The following is a 22,095-nucleotide window of genomic DNA, read 5'->3' as shown; positions in this document are numbered from 1 at the left end:
TTGAGTCCTGTATATATATGTATATATCAGCATATTATAGATTAAGTGGACAATTAGAAGCATTTTTAATAGTTATGAAATTAATGCATTTTGCAGAAATTGCTGGAACAGAATACATTATTCTGGAGTTAACAATTCAGATAATGCACCCTGAATTTAAAGACAGTTCATATATTTTTAAATATATAATTAAAGTTTGTTACTCAGAAATTGTTTTATTGTAATAATTAAGGCATATCCCAACATATGGCATATCTTAGATTGTTAAACAAGTTGTGGAATATTCTGTTTATGTGGGTATATGATTACTTATATTGCTAATGCATATTTGGAAATTTGTCTTGTGACAAGAGCCAGTATATTTTTTTTTTTATTTTTTTTTTTCTTGTAACATTTACATTCATTGTACCAAAACTGCAATGTTTAGTTAAGTGCCAATATATTGCAAGTGTATTAATATAAATGATATATTTTAAATGGTGGTAATAAAATATGGTTGTTCCCAAGCAAGCTTGAAGTGTTTGCTTCATACGTGTGTAAATTTTTCAATTACAGGGTCACCAAAAAATATAGGCAATGCTTATATTTTTTTTATTTATTGGGCTGGTATTGATGTCATTAAACACTTAAACAGATGGGAGATTTTTTTTTTTTATTACCAGTTAGTGATGCACCCTAGTGGAAAAATTTTGTAAGCATGAGGGAGCACACTACTTAAAGCATGTATACTGTGTGAAAAGCTCTAATAAAATTGGCAGTTTTGTTCCATTGCAGCATTAAAGTGAGATGTTATTTGCAGAAAAGTACAGAAGGATCAATTTTGAGGTTAGCAGAACACTTTGAGCAGTCTAGCTCTTTGTAAATAAGATGTGAATTGTCGGCAGAAAGAAGTCTGGGTGCATCTGGAAATATTTCTCATTTACAGAAAGTTATTCCCAGCTCAAGGAAATCTGAAAACATCCATGGGATTATTTTCTGTGGGAATTCCTGATGGATAGGGTCTATAGGAATAATCCCCATGATTTTAGGAATTGAAAAGGGTAATGGCAGCTGCAGTTATGATAAACTTCTATCATAACTGCAGTAATGATAAAGTTTGTACTAATTGTCTTGGATGCACAAGGATTACATATTGAATTTGTTTTTGCGTGAATAAATAAACTCCCATATCTTGCATGTTTAATGACACTAAATTCCAGTGAAACACAATACATAGAAAACATTCAGAACAGTTGACTTCTTTATGATTCTGTATATACTGATTTTAGGACCACTGAAATGAGTGGTTTCCATCTTCCATTGCTTAATTAGGTAATATACCATTATTAAATTTACTAATTATTAGGTGACTGTTTATGTAAAAAAAAAAATGTAATCTGTTGGTAGCTGTTAATGACAAATCTGTAGATACATGCATTGTGTATTATATACAGGGTGTCTCAAAAATATTGGTACAAACGTTTAGGGGAGTAGGTAACATCTAAAGGAATGTGAATCACGTAGGAACCCATAACTGGAAATGTCGGGAAAGTAGTAGCAGAGGCACAAGAAGCAGAAATGGCACAAGATAGTAATTAGTGGCAAACATAATATTAACAATGGAGTACGAGATGGATGCATTTCATGATGTTACAACAGATGCTCTAAGGTTCCACCATGAGACGCGATGCATACGTGACACCGATGCAGCATGGATTGGCGGACACGGTCGAACACACCTGAAGTTTCTTTGACAGTAGCAGCAGTGCAGATGAGTCTCGCCATGAGATCCATTTCCATCTCCACAGGCGATTCATACACGATAGATTTGAGGGCCCCCCACAAAGAAATCAAGGCTCGATAAATCAGGTGAACGTGGTGGCCAGGCAACTGGTCCACCTTGGCCAATCCATCGACGCCCAAAACACCTGATCAAATGGTCAGAACACACCTTCCATAATGGACAGGTGGCCCGTCATGTTGAAATCAAATGTGGCGTCTCACATTTGCTGGAACATCGTCAAGTAACCCTGGTAGAACTTCTGCAAGAAAGATCTGATATTTAGTGGAGTTCATGTGGGATGGTAACAGGTATACGCCGACTAAGCAGTCACTGACCATACCTGCCCACATTTATTGCGAAGCGACGTGCCGCATGGGAGCGCACACCGTGTGGGTTGTCTTGAGCCCACACGTGAGCATTGTGCTGATTGAATAAGCCTTCCCGAGTGAAATAAGCCTCATCCGTGAACAAAACATAGGTTGGAAAATTCAAGTGTTGAACACTTTCTTGGAGAAACCACTGCGCAAAAGCCACACGTGCAGGATGATCTTGGGGGAGCAGTAACTGAGCCCTTTGGAATGAAATGGGTGTAAGGAATTGTGCCAGACACTGTACACTGTAACGAGACACTCCTAAGGCAACGGCACGTGTGCTGGTAGTAGGATTATTCTGGATGCATTCAAGACACTTTCTTCCATGGCAGAAGTTTGCGTTGAACGTGATCTGCTCACACTACTCCTGTTACCTCTAAGTGACCCATAATTGCACAAATTTTTATGCACACGCACAAACAAACGGTGGTCTGGTACATGTCTGTCTGGAAAGCGTTCTCCATAAATTCGTTGAGCGGCTCGTCCATTGCCCTCTGCTAATCCGTACACTAGGAGGTGCATGTCTGCCAGTTCGTATATTGATGCATGCTCTTCATGCGGCAACTGCTAAATTATGGTGATGTTTCCGTTTATGGGTTCCTATGCGATTCACATTCCATTAGATGTTACTTACCTCCCCTAAACGTTTGTACCAATATTTTTGAGACACCCTGCAGATGTTATAAAAATTTGCATGTGTTTAGGGTAGTTTTATAAATGCAGTGATGCATGCTGCAACATATTTGCTAATTGGCTATTGATAGCATGTATGCATGTATTTTTGATGAATAGTCCTGGAAAATCTCTGTTCAGGCAAGGAAGAGGTATCTTCAAGAAGTTAGAAGATTTGAGGTGGTAGAGATTTTCCTGAACATGCCCAGGTGTACGCTGGTAGAACAGCAGTTTTTTTTTTTTTTTTTTTAATAACCACTGGCCTCTCCACACCAGGTGTAAGAGGCCCAGGTTCCAATCACCTAAATAGGCAAGTAAATTTTATGGACTTCTTCCACCCCATGTCTGAGTTGGTCTCAGGCATCAAGTTTTTTTTTTTTTTTTACTGATGGAAACTGTTTTTTGTCCAAAATAGGCAGTGACCAGAAAACATGCAGTTTATAAACTGCATGAGCTTATAAGTTGTCTGAGGTGGCCTAATATACAACACTTTTTTTTTTTTTTTTTAATCTAGAAATTTGGTATAACTGATATATATTGATGTTTCAAAGTTGGATATAGCAGTAGATGCTGACGCAGTTTTACCTGCTCACACTTGTTTCGGTCTCTCTACCAACAGAATTTAACAGTTTCTTTGCAGAATTATTTGCCATTTATCAATCTGTTGAGCACTTAGATCTCAAAACCAACACAACATATTCTATTCTGATCCTTTAAGTGCTGTCAACTAAATACAGAAGGAAAAGTGCCCTAACCATCAAATTCAAACTGATTTGGCCACAAGACACTCGTATTCTGTTGGATATCAAAACATTCCAGAATACTTGGAAACGAATGTACAAATCAGTCAGAAAAATTACCAATGAACTGATATGATTAAAATGAAGGCTTCTGTTTAAGACTCCAAAATCATATATAAAAAGTATTCTGCACCCAGTGGAAAAATATATAGAAAGACCATACTAACAATCTTATAGAAATTTTCCTTCTGGACTTCCAGGAATGTTTAAAAAAAACAAAAAACCAATCAAATTAGAGTTACTGGAGGACAATCTGAACTTTCCATATGTGTTTTGGACATAAATTATGGAAGTTCTGTGGTCAGTTTGTCTGCTTTGCAAAGCCCAAGTTTCCAGGAATAAAAACTTTGTTATCCTTGCTTGAGGCAGACTGACTCTGAAAAAAGTGCATAAAAGTTTCTTGTTTCATCGATGGGATTTGAACCCGGATCTTTTCTACCTGGTATGGGCAGAACAGTTAACCACTGTGTGACTCAAGGAATCTAAGGAAAGGAAAAGTGGTCCTTGCCATAGTGCATTGTACACATTTATATAAACTTTCTCAAAGACTGAAATGTACTCACTGCTATACTGTTTTGCAGTAAAACATTTTACTGGAGTGCTCTAGCTATCAGAAAGAAAGACAAGAGACATTTATCTCTTAGAAATCAACAGGAACCTGTAACTGAAACATTTTGGAAAATGAAAAGCAAGTCCAGAGGAACTACCTTCACCTTTCTAAAGTGGAATAGAAATCTTTTTGCCTATGACTTTTTCTAATCAGCATGGCTATCTTGAAAATTTAGCAATAAAAAGTAACTGGTAGGTATAATATAGCCATTGTGCCAAAAACGCCTTAAAACAAATTGTTTAGTAGGGAAATTGACTTACTAAAAAAAATTTATGAATTGAAACAAAATGAACTCATTTTAAACCTATACTTTTTTTCCTTTAGTAATTTCAGCTTTGCGAATGGCCTGATGTAGCTGAGTGGTCAGGAGCGAGAGTGAAATTGCACGTGCTCTTTGAGTGACTGGAGTTCAAGCCTGTGACTGCTAAATACAATTAATGTTTGCATTGATGATTTATTGTAAACTCCACTGACTTGGTGGTCGTGCTGGAGTATAAACAAGAACATAATACAGTTAGAATTCATCTTTTACAATGTCAGGAAACCAGATAATTTAAATTAAAAATTGTCCTATTTACAGTTATTAATGACTTGAGAGACGTATGTCTTTATAAAAAGATAATGGATTAATACTTCTCAATTGGTTTTGAAAGTATTCAACTTAGACACTGATCTAGCTTATCCTTATACATCAAAAGCAAGAAGATAATTTAGCGATGTGGAACGACCATATTCTATTATAAATTTAATTTTAAATAAGGAGTTAGAGGAAAGGAGAGGGTTGAAATAAGGCGTTAACTTTTTTAAATTATCGTATTAAGAATTAAATTCTATTCAATAATGTGATAGGACAATAATTAACTATCCTCGAATTTAGAGCTATTATATCTGAGGGGGGGGGGGTCACATCTGGTGAGAATTGACTTGGCACACCCAGTGTCCAGAGCTGGATATCATCATTCTTCTCTTTCTTGGAGATTCCCTTCTACTTCTGACTCTCTCTCTCTCTCTCTCTCTCTCTGTCAGGGTAACTGAGAAATTTTTTGGCAGGTGCAGAAAAAGCCTCAGGCTTCCTTGCACCATATGGCTAATAATAATAAAAGCTTAAAATGAATGTATAAGTAATGTGTAATAAATGAAAGTAAACATTTCTTTCAAAAATTAAGTTTCAGAGGATTTCAATATCTTGCAGACTGATGAGGTAAAAAAATAAAGCAGTGCCGTCAATTGTAGTAATATTAGCAAAATAAGATTTTTTTTTTTTTGGATTAGCATATGAGAATTTAGTTCTGAATAATACTCAGCAAATCAATTCTGTTATCCAAAATAATTATGTACTATAATTCAAATAATTATTAATTCGATGTACTATAATTCTTAATTCCATGTTTTATAATTCAAAAATAATCTTAATTCGTTGTTCTTTGTTAATCCGGTTATTAGAAAGAACTAAAGTTTTATACTGTAATAATAAAATTTTGACTTTTTTCCTAAAAAAAAGTCTTTTTTTTTTTTGATTCGGCTGTTTTTAATCTTTATTTGTAACTGTATTGTGGATGGCCCTTAAAAATTGTTAATCCAATTTTCTTCTTGTCGTTTTTATTTGAAATATACGGGTAGTCCTCGATTTACGTCGGGGTTAGATTCCTGGGGGGACAGGCGCAAATGGAACCCTTTATATAATGGAGTCAATCGGATTGGTTGGTTGTTGGGTTTTATTGGTGCATTAGCAACTAAGGCTATAATGCGCCGAGTCAATCGGAAATCACAGGGTTAGGTTCAGGGCACCAAAAATTTTACCTACCACTTTGCATCGATTGTTTTATTTTTTAGCATTCTTCATAGTTGTAGTAATAGTCGATGGAGGCATGTTCATAGCCCTACACACATTAGGGCGGCTTTCATCAGATTCTATCCTCCGAATATTGAACTAGGATTCAATTAATTACTTTTACCAGACATGGCGTGTCTTTATTCTATTAAATTAAAAACTTTATAATACGATTTATTAATAGGACAATTAATTTTAAAAAAAATGTTAGTGTAATAAATTTGCAACACGTGTAAATAGCGTAAACAACAACCAACTGAATGCTTCACCGCATGGACCTTTGCTACCCGCATCCACGAGTGGTTACTTTGAGGGCGAGAATCTTTTTCGTCCCTGATACGAAAGCACTAATTGCTGATTGGCTCAGATTGTTCTAAGTTCACGTGATTTAGAATTTAGAATTAACACGATACATAGCACAGTATGATGCCATTAAATTTTGCCTGACGATTTTAAACTTTCAATTTATAAAAAAATAGCGAAAATAAATAATAAAAATGGCGTTGTGGTTAGTGATCGGTGCAAATCGGACCACTGCAAAACGAGGGCTACCTGTACGTTCTTTACATTATCAAATTATTGAAAAATGTAGCAAAATCGTGAATTGGCATATATTTATTAAATTGATAAAATATATGCATTATTTTGCGAATACGCCACCTATGTGATGAAGCAATTCAATTATCTTTGTAGTAGTCTTTTGGATTCAGTCGTCGGATATATATATATATATATATATATGTAAATGTGTTCGTGTGTTGGAAATCCTTACGTATAATTTATAAATCATTATATTTACTTATTTTAAATATTAGTTTTCTTTTATTTTTTATTGAAAATAGAATTTCGAAAGTTAGTATTTTATGGCTCGCGATATTTCGCGAGTCGAATGATATGAACGGCAAGTAAAGCAAATGATGAAATGGGTTTGCTCGACAGTCTTATTTGCATTATTTATTTACACTCGCAGATAGAAACGTTGCAGAGAAATACGTCTCGAAATGTTCTGTGAGCATATAAACCTGTAAGTTATTAATTTTCCTTTAATAGTTATAGAGTAGAATTTTAGCTTTTCTGTAATAAGTTATACATATTTGCATTACATTTTAAGACGATAAATTATGGATTTGGGAATTGGAAGTTTTCGAATAATTACAGCAGAATAATTTTAATAAAGATTGCTTTATGAAGAATGTATTTTGAAAAGACAGTTTGATTGTCTAAATTTGTGAGTTTTAATTTGTGAGATTGCCTAAATCAAAAGTAAATTTGGCACTGTGGACCAAGAATTGATGGGCCTTGGGTTTTTGGTCTCAAGCAAGGCCCTGAATGTCTGTATTTTATGTGCAACGGCGTGACCGAGGCACCTTGATCCCTATCATTGAATGGGAATGTGAATCTGGTTCAGTGATCCATTCCAATGAATGGCCTGCGTATAGCAGTCTAAATGTCGTGGGTTACCGCAATTTTATGGTGAACCATCAAGAAAATTATGTGGATCCAGTGACAGGAGCAAACACGCAAGCGACTGAATGGTCATAGTTGGATTCAAAAACATATTCTAAGGAAAATGAGAGGCATTAACAGTAAGCTTTTTCAATGTCACCTTGATCACTTCTGCTTAAAGTGCTAAGAGAAGATGTAGGCAATTTATTTGTTAAATTTTTAAATGGTATTCGAAGCGTATCATTAAAAGTATAAGAAGTGTAAATCATTAATTTAAATGTACTATTTAACCTGTTTGTGTATAGTTCATATCATTTAAGCTTGTAGTCTTTATTAAAAAATCATTTAGCACATAATTTTGTGTTTTTTAACCCATATTTATTCATATATCATTTTTAGCATACACTATAGCGTCCTGTAGACTGCATGCTATAGTGGCGGTAGACCACACGTTATAGTATGGTAGACCGCACGCTATAGTAGCACCGATTTTTGCAAAACGTTCAGCTCGTTTTTTAAAAAATATTTTACGTTTTATTATTACAAGGTTGGAGAACACTTTGGTTTTCAAGGATGATCGTCAACAGAGAACTTTCCAGAATCATTAAGAATGCATACTGCAAGATGGCGTTAGTATATAGGCAGCTCGTTTCTCGTTTGGGGAGGTCTGGGTTCAATTCCCGTCGACGAGTGGAATTGTTATAATTCTCAGATGAGTTATTCCTGGTTATTAGTCTCCACAACGTCCCACGTTGATATCAATATTTGTAAAAGAATAAGAAGTTTAAAAGAAAGAATATGATACGTAGAACACCTCCGTATGATACTCTCCAGAAATTAATACGAAAACAATTTAAAAATCGAAAATATTACATTACAGTAAGAAATAATTAAAAATCAAAGAACACAATTAAAAAACAATTTAACGCAATTAAAAATTAAGTAAAAAATTCATTTAACGAAAAAATTGCAAAACGATTTTCCTTCCTTCCTTGAAGTTGATAATGCTTTTCGACCGTATGTCGTGATCACAGGAATGAAAATTGTTTTGCAGTTTTTTCGTTAAATTAATTTTTTACTTGATTTTTAATTGTGTTCATTTGATTTTTAATTATTTCTTACTGTATTGTAAGATTTTGGATTTTTTAATTGTTTTCGTTTTAATTTCTGGAGCGTATCATACGGAAGTGTTCTGCGTGTATTGAGATAAACTTCTCGTATTCTTTTACAAATATATATACACCCACACACACAGAGGTAGTTATAGACTTTACGAGTTAATTCGTTCCTAGCGCGCGCTCGTAAAGCGGGAATTTATTTTCCGTAGACACACACACAGGTAGTTATAGACTTTACGAGTTAATTCGTTCCTAGCGCGCGCTCTTAAAGTGGGAATATTTTCCGTAGACATAAGGTTAAAAATAGGGGTTACGTTCTCAACAATGAAATTAGTTAGCTAATTAGTTTGTTTAATCGTGATTTATCGAAAGAAATGAAAATGTAGCCTGTAAAATCAAGCAAATTATAATAATAGAGAAATCATTTGACTTACAAATGTTAAAGAATGATCATCGACTAAATGCACACTTCTTGATCACTCATTATTGGCTCGGCACTCGCTGGTTTGTTGCACAAGGAGTCGTCTTCTTCAGAAATGTTTCAAGAGGCGTTTGTTTCCAAGATAATCTCTTTTAATTATAAAATTCAAATTGCATGCATAAGCATTTTTTAACGGCACACACAAATTGCAACTAACACGATTCGCGATGAATAACAAGTTTTCGAAGCTTAAAAAAAAAAGGAATGAGAAGATTCTGAAAACTTGATTGAAGTAAAGGGGAAACATTTCAACATAATAACATAAAAAACCACACAATTCCAGCTATCGGTATTTTCGCAAATAATTACTACCCGTTTATAATTGCTTGCAGTAACAGAAAAGCCCAATAAACAGCAAAGTGCAAATTGTTTTACGGTCGTAACCTCCAGAAATGTGCTTTAGAAAAATGTCACAAAGGCGTTTAAAATTGATTCTTATAAAGGAACATATGATACCCAATGAAAGTGTAGTGCATTTTAATGATTTCAATTGGTAACTAATACAATGTACAAACCACGCTCACGACCTTTTATATGGCGTTAAGGTCACGCTCGTGACCTTAAAATTACATTTTGGAGAGATAAATAGTTTAGTTATACAGCGAAAATTTAAACTTTCGAGATCTTGAAACGAATGTGTTATTGGGTTCACATTACGATATTTTAACGATACCATGGTGTCTCTGGAACGGATAAATATCGCAAAGCGTGGTATACTATATAGCTACGCACGTGGTTCGGAATGCGGCATTTATGAATGTTTAACATTCATTTTTTGCAATTAATGTTCATAGTTTCGTTTTTCCGTTGATACTTGGGGAAGGAAAAAAACTCGTAAAGCGAGAACTGCCTATATATAGGAGTAATTTATAAATATTTTATATAATGTAATATAATCCAGATTGGATTAATGCCATCTAATAAGATAACAGATAGCTCAGTTAATTATAAGTGGGATATATTGAGAGGGTTAGCCCTCGATAAAGTGCCTTTCAATGTATCCTATTACCTATAATTAACAATTGGTATTATTTTATAATTACATTGTATTGCTAATTAGTATTCTTTACTAGTTTTGGCCACGGGGCCGGGTATTGGCTATTATAGAGTTACTTGGGTGATTTGATATACAGGTATTTTGGTCAGCATGTTAAATTACATATGGTCGTATATTCATACATGAGTAGATTCGGTTTTTGACATTTTCGGCCTCTACCAATATAACTAACATAATATCCGATTAAATAGCATGTACCTATTTTACTAAGGCTATATTAAAAAATAATAATAAAAATAAATATATATATATATATATATATATTTTTTTTTTTTTGTATAGCTTAAGTACAATTAGTAAAATATGTAAGATGTAGAATAAATATATTCCATATTGGATAAGCTGGTAGCTACTTAACCCTATAATAGCCATAACTGGTCCACGAGGCCAAACTTATTATTATTATTATTAATATCCATATGATGCAAGGAAGCCTGAGGCTTATGCTGCACCAGGAAAAAAAAAAAAAAAAAAAAAAGTTCCCGAGTAACCCTGAGAGAGAGAGAGAGAGAGAGAGAGAGAGAGAGAGAGTCAAAAGTAGAAGGGAATCACCAGGAAAGAGAAGAATGATGATATCCAGCTCAGGACCCTGGGTGTGCCAAGCCCATACTCACCAGATGTGAGCCCCCGAACTTAGTAAAGGATGATCATTAGTCAAAGTAAAAGTAAAAATTATGAGAATATATTTATTCTACATCTTACCTATTTTACTAATTGTACTTAAGCTATACAAAAAATATATAATAAGACTGATGTAATGTTCTATCTAGATATGTATAGATGGCATTAATTAGTTCTTCTTTAGTTTACTTTACATAAGATAATTATTAATTTTCTATATTATATATATATATATATATATATATATAGGCAGTTCTCGCTTTAAGAGTTTTTTTTCTTCCCCAAGTATCAACAAAAAAAAAATTATTATAAAATATATATATATATGTATATTTGTATATATATACACAACTCCAGGGGCTCACATCTGGTGAGTATGGGCCTGGCACACTCAGGGTCCTGAGCTGGATATCATCATTCTTCTCTTTCTTGGTGATTTCCTTCTACTTTTGACCCTCTCTCTCGGAGTAACTGGGAGAATTTTCTTTTTCTTTTTTTGGCTGGTGCAGCATAAGCCTCAGGCTTCCTTGCACCATGTGGCTGGTAATAATAATAATAATATTCTGTGGTTGATCTTTTGTTTGCGAAAAACCCGAGAAAATTCCCCGCGTCGCTGACAGGATTTGAACGTATCTCTTTTGCACGCTGTGTGGGAAGGGATGTGATTATACCAACCCACTAGGAAGCGACAAGCTCCGGCTGATAATTGAATTCGAAGTACTGTATATATAAGTGGCCTGCACTATATATAAGTATCTGGCTCAGACCACTGAACATCAGCTGTACTATTTTTGTTCGTACAGAACAGTCCAAGTAAAATAATGTGTATCTGTAAGTAGTTGTAAGTCGCTGTGTAATAAACTTGACATATTTTGCTACAGAAGTAGCCACGTTGTATAAAGGTAAACGCATTATACAAATACACGTTTTCTGTATCTTGGATTAAAACTTAATCCAAGATACAGAAAACGTCTCTCAATAAGGTTTGCCACAGATTTGTTGATTTGTGGAAATTAACTCAAGGTGATAAAAGACCCTTCATTTTGCTTTGTCCGTGGTCTCCCATTAATTGAGAGGCTTCAGAGATTGCTATTTTTTGTTATCTCCAGTACAAAGCTGCATAGCATTGAAAATAAAGACATTTCGTATCCGAATTGCTATAAGTCCCGTCACGCATTGACCTGATCTGTCTTTAGCTTACTCTACCAGAAACTTCTAATGCGAATCTCAGGGCCGACAGTAAGGGTGAGGAACTTGCCGCAGGTGCTGCTAGATGCGCTACTGCATATGCGAGGGGGTATCAAAAAAGTTTGTACCCTGACCTAGATAAAACATCAGTAGGAAGATGCCGTTTTTAATATAAGTTGTCTACATATTCAATAACGAACATGTGAAATTTCATTCCCGTTGGTGATCGTACATACACAAGAGGTAGAGCCCGGAATTGAAGAAGGACGCTATGGTTGACGAAGTGGAGTATCGAGCAGTGATCAAGTTCCTGCATTTGCAGGGCAAGAAAGCTCAGAAATTGACGAAGAAATGAAAGCTGTGTATGGGCAGAATTGTCCATTCTATGACACTGCAGAAAAGTGGAAACGGGAGTTCCAGTGCAGTCGTACAAGTTTCTTTGACGAGCCAAGAAAAGGAAGGCCATCAATATTCACAGACAGTGAGACGGTTGCAAAGGTTGAGCAGCTGGTGTTGAGTGACGGACGTGTGACAATTCATTTAATCCCAAATACAGTGAGAATTAGTTATGGGTCTGCCCACAGCATTTTACATGACCAAAAAAAAAAAAAAATTAAAAAACAAATTCCAGTATTATTTTAGGCCACCCGAATAATTAAATTCATCTGCATGTGTGCGTCTTATGTCTGTTAATTGCGTTGTGTTCTATGGTCGATTTGTCTGTTTTGCTGGACGAAAAACCCCAGTTTCTGGGGGAACATTTTACATGACCATCTGCACAAGTCTAAGGTCCCTGCACGATGGGTTTCAAAATTGCTGACACCTTTGCAGAAGCAATGTCGAATGCAATGTTCTTGCTAACTGTTGGGATTTGTGCTACTGCAGCACTCGCCCTATTCCCCTTACCTAGCACTGTCAGACTTCTTGTTTCGAGAAATGAAGAACCCATAGCACATAGAAATAGTACAATCCTTTTCTGTAGTACATAGAAAATGATTAAAGTTCCTGTGAAATTTCACCTTTCTAGGTAAGGGTAGGAACTTTTTGATACCCCCTCGTATATCCGTGTTAAGATACGATATGAATTAGGCATCGTGACAAGGTTTTTTCCCTCAGGCGCCACAAACGCTAGCGTCCGTCCTGAATACGATTTAATTAACACATTCCGAACGAAATCTGCTGTATATGCTGATAGTAACTGTTCCCAGCCGGAAAATCTATCTGAACTGTAGCAGTTCAGAGAACGAGCTGATTTATTTGGCGAGCGATGTGAGTCTCAGAAATTTCTGCAGAGATCCTGGATTTAAGACTCCAGCTTAAATCCCAAGGCAACTAAGGGCGAAAACACAATACTATCACTTCACGAGACTTCATGTCTCGTGAAGTATACATGTCTAACGTCAAATGTGGGGAGCTATATTTGCCATTTAGTTTATTGCTCGGAGACGCACTGCTGTCATTGGCTGTATTCACAAGATAACACGTCGGATTTGCTGTATCAAGAATGTTCTTTTGAAATCATTCCATAAAAATATTGAGACAAAATACCACAGATATTTGGATAAAATTTTTAAATGCATACGAAATACGTAATACAGAAAAAAATAATTTTGTTTTTACTTTGCCTCACTCAAATGCAATGAGTGAGCGAGTATTTAGCTTAATGTTTAGCGCATGAAAAAGGGATAGAAATAAATTAGACCTAAAGAATGCTGAAGGAGAACTGTTGGCGAAAACCAATCACAATATGTCATGCAAAGAATTTTACGCATATGCACTGAAAAATGAAAAACTGTTAAAGAAAATTCGCTCAAATATGTATTGTAAACAATTATGTAAAACAGTTGATGTTAATACTTATAAAAGTTTCCTTTAGTGTTTATAACTCCTGCAATAAAATTTTCCGAATTAAACGAATTAAAGCGCAGACTATAATTCGGTTAATTTTATTAAAATTTGACTAATTTTGCATTCCACGAACTTGTAAAAATCAACGTAATATAAAAATAAAATATTTGTTATTAAAATTGTTCGTATTTTTTTTTTTTTTAAGATATAATGCGAGCCCCCCAAAACGAGGAATGAATACTCCACACATAAAGCATGAGTACACCGTCCGTAGCCGAGTGGTCAGTAGCGGGAGTGCAGTAGCACACGCTCTTTGAGTAGACTGGGGTTCAAGTCCCTGACTGCTAAATACGGTCGATTTACCAACCCGCACTGGACCAGCGTGGCAGCTTACGGTCCATTTCCCTCAGCATGAATTGTTGAGGAGGCTTCCATTCTGCAGTGGGTTGATAAGGGCTGCAGTTTACCTTTACCTTTTTTTACACAGAGATCAAATTTTTAATCTGGTCACTCTACGTTACAGTGATGCTTCTTCTACGACCGACTTCACAGTTTACACTAAACAGTGACATGACGAGGGTCCCATAATGTGGTAATACAGGCAGTTCTCGCTTTACGAGTTCCCGGGTTTAAGAGTTTTTTCCCCCCGAGTATCAACAAAATCGAAAATATGAACATTAATTGAAAAAAATGAATGTTAAACATTCATAAATACCGCATTTCAAACCACGCGCATAGCTATACAATACAGTGTACCCAGCTTAATGATATTAATCCGTTCCAGAGACACCCATCGTATCGTGAAAATATCGTAATGTGAACCCAATAACACATTGTTTTTTTGGTAATTCGTTCCACGATCTCGGAAGTTTAAATTTTCGCTATATAATTCTCTAAAAGGTCGTTTTTATAGTGCAATTGTATTTGTTACCAATTCAAATCACTAAAATGCACTACACTTTTATCGTTATCATATGTTCCGTTATAAGAACGCCTTTTAAGATATAATTTTGAACGCCTTTGTGACATATTTCTGAAGGTCACGACCATAAAACAATAAAAACAATTTGTACTTTCCAGTTTATTGCGCTTTTCTGTTACTGCAAGCAATTATAAACGGGTAGTAAACTCGATGTTATTGCATTCGCGAAAATACCCACAGCTGGAATTGTGTGGTTTTTTGCGTTATTATGGTGAAATGTATTTCCCCTTTACGGAAATCTTCAATCGTATAAAAACATAAATAAAATTTCTGAATCTTCTCTTCATTCCTTTTTTTTTTTTTATATAAGCTTTGTAAACTTGTTACTCTGCGCAAATTGTGTTAGTTGCAATTTGTGCGTTCCTTTAAAAAATGCTTGTGCATCTATTGAAACTTATAAATAAAATAGAAGATTATCTTGGAAAGAAACTCCTCTTGAAGCATCTCTGAAGAAGATTACTCCTTGTGCAACAAACCGAGTGCCGAGCCAATAATAAGTGATCAACGAGAGTGCATTTAGTCGATGATGAAGAATAAACATTCTTTAAAATTTGTAAATCATAAAGGATTTCTTTATTATTATAATTTGCTTGATTTTACAGGCTACGTTTTAATTTCTTTGGATAAATCAATCATTGTTTAAACATAAACTAATTTCATTGTTGAGAACGTAAGCCCTATTTTTAATATTATGTCTATGGGATTTAATTCCCGCTTTACGAGCGCGCGCTAGGAACGAATTAACTCGTAAAGTGGAGAACTACCTGCAGTGTGTTTCCGCCTTAAGGCTATGAAGTGTTAGTATAATTTTTCTGTATTAGCTTGCATTCTTAGATTGGGCTTCTTCATTTCTGGCCGAAAAACCCGACATTCTGGGAGATAAAAACTCGCAATCATCGTCCCACACCGACAAATTCTACCTCTCTGCGAAAAACGCCGATAAACGTTTCTCCCGTTGAGGCGGGATTTAAACATAAATCTTTTTCACATAGTGAGCATTGATGGAGATAATTACTGCAATAATGGCAAAGGAACAAAACCTGACTACTGGAACTCTTTCTTGGTATCAGGGCCGGCCCGAACAAAAGCGCGATCCAGTGCAAAGTTGACTTGCGGGGCCTTGATAAAAATTTCGTTTAACAAAATAATTTATTGCATTTTGATATTTATTACATTGCACAAATTGGTTTAGTAAGGACTACATGAAAATGATAAATAATTAAATTATTTTAATAAAATTAACATTTCAATCACAAAAAAATCTTTAATAAATCAAATAAGAAAAATAATTGCTTCATCTACTTATAAAATAAAATTTGGTATGCGACTTAATCGGGCGTCTCCGTAGCCAGGTGGGAAGGAGCAGCAGTGCGTAGCACACGCTTCTTGATTAGACCGGGGTTCGAGCCCGTCACCACCAAATACGGAGTATGCGGAAAGGTCAAGGAATGACCACCGCATATCCCGGAGCAATATGGCCTTAGTTGCTAATGCTCCTAAAAACCAAATAACGAACGAATAAATAAATAACTAAATAACGCGACTTAATCGAATAAGATCACAATGTGTGATTTTTGTTTCATTTTCTTACATGTTTTATAGCAAATTCGTTCATAATATCATTATTATTATTAGCCATATGGTGCAAGGAAGCCTGAGGCTTATGCTGCACCAACCAAAAAAAAAAAAAAAAAAAAAAATTTCTGAATTACCCCAAGAGAGAGAGAAAACAAGAGTCAGAAGTAGAAGGGAATCACCAAGAAGGAGAAGAATAATGATATCCAGCTCAGGACCTTGGGTGTGCCAAGCCCATACTCACCAGATGTGAGCCCCTGGGGTTAATTTAGTTTAGTATTTAGATTTAGTCATCATAATTTAGTTTTTTGGCTATTTCGGATTCGATAGATAAAATTGGGGCTCACATCTGGTGAGTATGGGCTTGGCAAACCCAGGCTCCTGAGCTGGATATCATCATTCTTCTCTTTCTTGGTGATTCCTTTGTACTTCTCTCTCTCTCTTCTTTCTTTCTTTCTCAGGGGTAACTCGGGATTTTTTTTTTTTTTTTTTTTTTGGCTGGTGTAGCATAAGCCTCAGGCTTCCTTGTACCATATGGCTAAAGAGGTAAATCGTTCTTGACTAATGCCAGATCAAGTAATTTTTTTTATTATTTTCAATCTTGAGAAAGATCTTTCTGCAGATTCGACAGTAATTAGTAAGGTTAATATAATTTTCAGAACAGTAACAAAATTTGGATACAATTCAAATAAATTATTTTTCAGTAAATATTGTAATATTTGTAACATTGTGATCCTGGGAGGCAAAACTCGACGACAAATTTTGATTTCATTAAATAAATCAATGCAATCAATATCGTCTTGCAAGGTCGCATTTAAGTCTTTGCAACATTTAAAAAGATAGTTTTCAGCCAGTTTTTGAATATTATCCGAATTATATAAAAAACCATGTGATGTCTCATGTTCGTGATAAATTTCGAATCTTTTCTTAAAAGAAATAATCGCACTATCGATTATATTGAATTCTGAAATATTCTTCGCCTGATGAAATAGGCTGATCGGTTCCTTCATAACAAAATTGCTTTGTTTTTCGTCCAGTTCTTCGATTCTTAAATTCAGATGTCACTTGTAATTCTTCAGCTATTTCCTTTGCAGTTATTAAAGAAGATTAGAATCCTGATTCACGATACCATTCAAAAAAATTTAAAAGGCCTTTTAAATGTGAATTTGCAGTACCGATATCTATATTTGAATTTTGAAATATGTACCTTGCTCACAATATTTACTTCATTCAGTATGTCATACCAAATTACCAAACTTAATAAAAATTCAAATGAAGTAAGTTTATTTTCGATTGATTGGATTTCGTTTTCATGTCACTGGTATGTTCATAAAGGTATTTCAAAGCTAGAGAAAATTGTGGTACTTGGTATTTCACACTTTCGAGGCGACATTCCCACCTCGTTTCTGACAGTAGTTTTGGAGTAAGATGTTTGACATGCTCGTTTAATATATCCCAGCGTATCACAGAACTTTCAAAAAATATTATATATGCTTTGTAAAGTCCCAAAAAATGAATTTGCCAAAGAAGATGATTTTGAAATGTCTCCAAGAACTAAATTCAAATTATGACTTCCGCAGGGCATATATTGTGCTTTGGAATTCTTTTGCAGGATAAGTGCTTGCACGCCTTTATATATATACCTCTCATAGCTCCGTTATCGTACCCCTGTCCTCGACAGTTCCCTAAATCTAATTCCTTCTTTTCTAATATGCTTTCAATTTTGGCTGATAACTCTTTTCCTGTCGAGTCTTTTACTGTTTCAAAACAAATAAATCGTTCTTGTATACTCACATCACTTTCAGAGTTATCTACATTAAAATATCTTAAAATAACAGATAATTGTTCTTGATGGCTTACGTCTGGAGTGCAATCTAATAAAATTGTGAAATACTTAGCTTTCTTAACTGTATTTATTATTTCCTTTCTAACTTTTTTAGCCAAAGCAGAAATCAGTTCATCTTGTATTCTATGAGATAAATAGGAATGCGATGCTGATTCTACGCACCGATCCCAATGTTGTTTCATGATTGGGTCAAATCTTGCAAGTAATTCTATGAGACCTAAGAAATTACCTTTGTGCGGTTTATATAAAGCATCGCTACTGCCTCTGAACGCCAAATTATGCTCTGATCAATATAAAATTGCAGCCACTATTCGTTCACAAACACATTTTAAACGCTGTTTCGTTTTTAATTATATTTTCATGTTCTTTGTCAATAGTGTTTCCAAGTTTCAAATTCTTTTCAAGTTGTAACAATTTGTACATAGCTTGTAAATGATATTCTGATCTTTCATGACTTTGTAATCGCGAACTTAAATGTACCCAATCGTTAAGTCCAGTTAAACACAGAAGTGGTATTTGAAGAGAATAACTTACACGCATAACACAATGTGGCATCTTTGTACTTTGAGCAGAGTAACCACCTTCGTTCTTGACGGTCCCCATTCGTTAATTTTCTTAAATAATAATTTTAAGAAAAACTTCTGTTATTTTTTTCTTTCGGAAAATCGTAGTTTTTTACTTGTGTCACGCCATTTTGTACGATAGCCATTCTAAATTTATCAGTTATAATTTCAGGCCAAGTACCAGGATTATTGATATCGACATTTTCGTCTTCGTCGCTTTGTTGATTCTCTTGAAGCTGCGGTCCTCGGAATAATTCATCTTGTTCTTTGTTCGACGCTGACAAAAAATCATCCGTCTTTACGTTTCCCTCTGCTTCATGATTATCTTCCCGTTGTACAGTTTTCTTATCATCGCGTTCCTCTTCATTAGGACGAGAGCTGGCTTTATGATGATCAGGATCGTTTTCGTGGATGTCGCATGGCGTAATTTCATTTCCGCGAGTTTGATCTTCCAGTAACTGTGAATTATGCGTTTCTTCGGTTTGTTGCACATTTTCGGTTTTTAAAAATTTTGCAAGGGAGTTCCTCTGTTTTTCCGTAATTTCTTCTCCCTTTCTTTTTTTCTTCAATTTATCAGAGCCACACATATACTTTCTTCCTGCATCTCTGTCTCTACTAGTCATGTTGCGAAATAGATACGAATATGTTATTTATTTTCACACCTCGCGAATCGCGATAAAAACGTACGATGTACGATCAGCTGCCATATATATATATATATATATATATACATATATATTTATTCGTATTTGTGGGGAATATTTATTCAATAATTTCAAAAGACACGCCATTTGAAAAATTAAAATGGCGTGTCATTTTAAAATTTTAAATGTATTCAATTTAAAAATTCAATAAATTATTATATAATTATTATTTTTATTTGTATGCGTCGATCAGCCTAATTGTTTATAAGGTCTCTAAGAGACTCAATAATATTGCGGTAGCCTACATTAGGATCAAATGAGTAAATAGCCCACTAAAGAAGCGTAGTTAATGAGTAGCCTACTAAAAGGCTTCTTTTTGAATAGCCTACTAAAGAGGCTTAAAATGAGTAACTAACAGACTCAAAAGAATTGTAGAGGCCTAAAGGTAGGCTCTGAATGATTCGGTGACCTACTAAGAGGATCAAAAGAATTATAAAGGCCTGAAAATAGGCTCAATATTTTTTATAAAATTACGTTTAGATTGACCAAAATAAATACAATGGTCTCGATCACTTTTCACAACCTTTAGACATGGTCTCAGAAAGTTTTTAAATTCTGTACAGTGGGATCAACTGACGATGTTACCAACAGCAAATTCTAAGTGGGAAGCATTCAAGGAATTAATCATGGATGCTACTAAAAGTTTCATACCTATTAAGAAATATTGGCCTTAGAGAAATGTGGCCTTAGTCGTTGATGCTCCTAAAACCCCTACTACAACAACATCCCTTGTTGAGTGGTGTGTGCCATCTTATATATGTAGTCTTAATGAAGGTTATTGTAGTGTCTGCCATTGAGCGCCTTCTTTGCTCATCTTTCTGTCTTGGTTTCTTCTGTCGGTGTGAGTGTGGTCTCTTTGTTGAGGTTGAGTGTTGTATGCCATTGGTCTATTTTCCTTATGGCTTGGTAGATTGGTGCTGTGTTTTCTTGGAAGTAATCCCGCAGGTTCTTAATTGATTTTTCTATTGCTCAGTGAGGTCAGTCAATCCCTTTCTTTCTTCTTTATGGGCTATGGTCAATCTCTTGATGGCCAACTTCGATTGTTGTTCACTGCTCTTCGTTATGATTTGCCCAGTCGACCTCATAATCTTTGATTTCAAAGTAGTACATTTTTGTTTTTACTGCATACGTGTTTGCGGCTCTAACTGTGTTCCCGCCTTTCAGCTTTGATTTTAGCAAACTTTCCAGTATCTGATGGTATTTCTCAGTTAGGCAAGCCTTTCTCTTTTTGTGTTCTAACTGGTGGGCCTGCATCATCCCAAGATCGATTTTTCTATTGTTCGTATGTCTCTCCCTCTGTCATGGCTTCAATCTCTTCACTGATCTTCTGCTGGTAATTTAGTCCGACTAGATATCATTGAAGTAATCCATGGATTTTGTATTTGTCAATGCCAAATTGCATCCTGATGTCAGTGCTGAACTCTTTTGTGATCTGGAGTATCTGTTTGAGTTGATTCTCGGTTGCAGCATAGAGTTTGATGAAATTAATGCTGATCAGATGAGAGAGGGTGTACGGGTTATTTTTTCTTTCTTTTAAGGTATATCCGTACTCGCTGTTATTGAGCATGGTGGACAGTGGGTTGAGTGCTAGGCAGAACCATAGTGGGTTCAGAGCATCTTCCTGGAAGATTCCTCTTCCGATGCGGGTCAATCTGGTCGTGATGTTTGCTATCTTGACGGTGACCCTCCATTTGGCCATTGGCTTAATACTAATAATAAATAATGTTGAAGTAGCAGGCAATGTCAGCATCCAAAGTAGTATTTTTCAAGATGATTCACTCTCACCTTTATTATTTATAATATCGATGATATCACTATCATTAAATCTGAGGAGAACAGGCCACGGGTATCAAACATTGAAAACATAAAGTTTTTCCACCTTTATATAGATGATGTGAACCTGTACAGCAAGTCACCACCTGAAATAGAATCACTACTTAATACTGTTCAAATCTCCAGCTCAGAGACGACAATGGAGTTTGGGCTGGATAAATGTGTACCTTTCAATCGAGGAAAATTCATGTGCACAGAGGGAATAAAAATGCCTGATCATAACGATGTTAGGAGCCTCAATCCAGACGAAGCCTACAATTTACAAGGAATACAACTGAAAGGTGAAGAAGATCCTGAAATCGAAAGTCAATGGTGAGAATACCATCAAAATCATTAACACCTTTGCTGTCCCCATTGTTTGATACATTGCGGGAATTGTATTTTGGACTCAAGATGACTGTCAATCATACTCTTCACGCACGTGTTGATGTGGATAGACTGTGTCTTCCACGCTGCAAAGGTGGAGGACAAATTTTGCAAGTTCAAAAACCTGTAGAAGAGAAGTGATCATTAGTGCAGTACATCAGAAAGAGCCAAGAGTAGTCCTAAAGGAAGTCAGGAAAGAAGGTGTATTGTTACTATTAATAATAATAATAATAATTATTATTATTAGCCATATATGGTGCAAGGAAGCCTGAGGCTTATGCTGCGCCAGCCAAAAAAAAAAAAAAAAAAATCCCCAAGTTAGCCTGAGAGAAAGAAAAGAATGATGATATCCAGCTCTGGACCTTGGGTCTGCCATTGAAGGCATGTGAAATGAGGATTATAAAAACACGGGCCTGAAGAG

The 22,095-nt window shown here is 35.3% G+C and overlaps 1 protein-coding gene across 1 annotated transcript in view; it reads left to right on the top strand.

Annotated features, from left to right (window-relative positions):
* Window positions 1-21,624, top strand: part of LOC150076311 (toll-interacting protein-like) — a 121,209-nt gene extending 99,585 nt beyond the window's left edge. The window contains exon 9 of the mRNA XM_090387317.1: window positions 21,365-21,624. Within this exon, the coding sequence (XP_090243443.1) occupies window positions 21,365-21,624 (260 nt within the window). The remainder of the gene's footprint in view (window positions 1-21,364) is intronic.
* Window positions 21,625-22,095: the final 471 nt, after the last annotated feature.

This window comes from Mastigoproctus giganteus, chromosome 13 (genome assembly GCF_048544385.1).
Source record: "Mastigoproctus giganteus isolate SK-2022 chromosome 13, ASM4854438v1, whole genome shotgun sequence".
NCBI lineage: Eukaryota > Metazoa > Arthropoda > Arachnida > Uropygi > Thelyphonidae > Mastigoproctus > Mastigoproctus giganteus.
The sequence above is the reverse complement of the archived record's forward strand: the minus strand, read 5'-3'. Positions and strand labels throughout refer to the sequence as shown.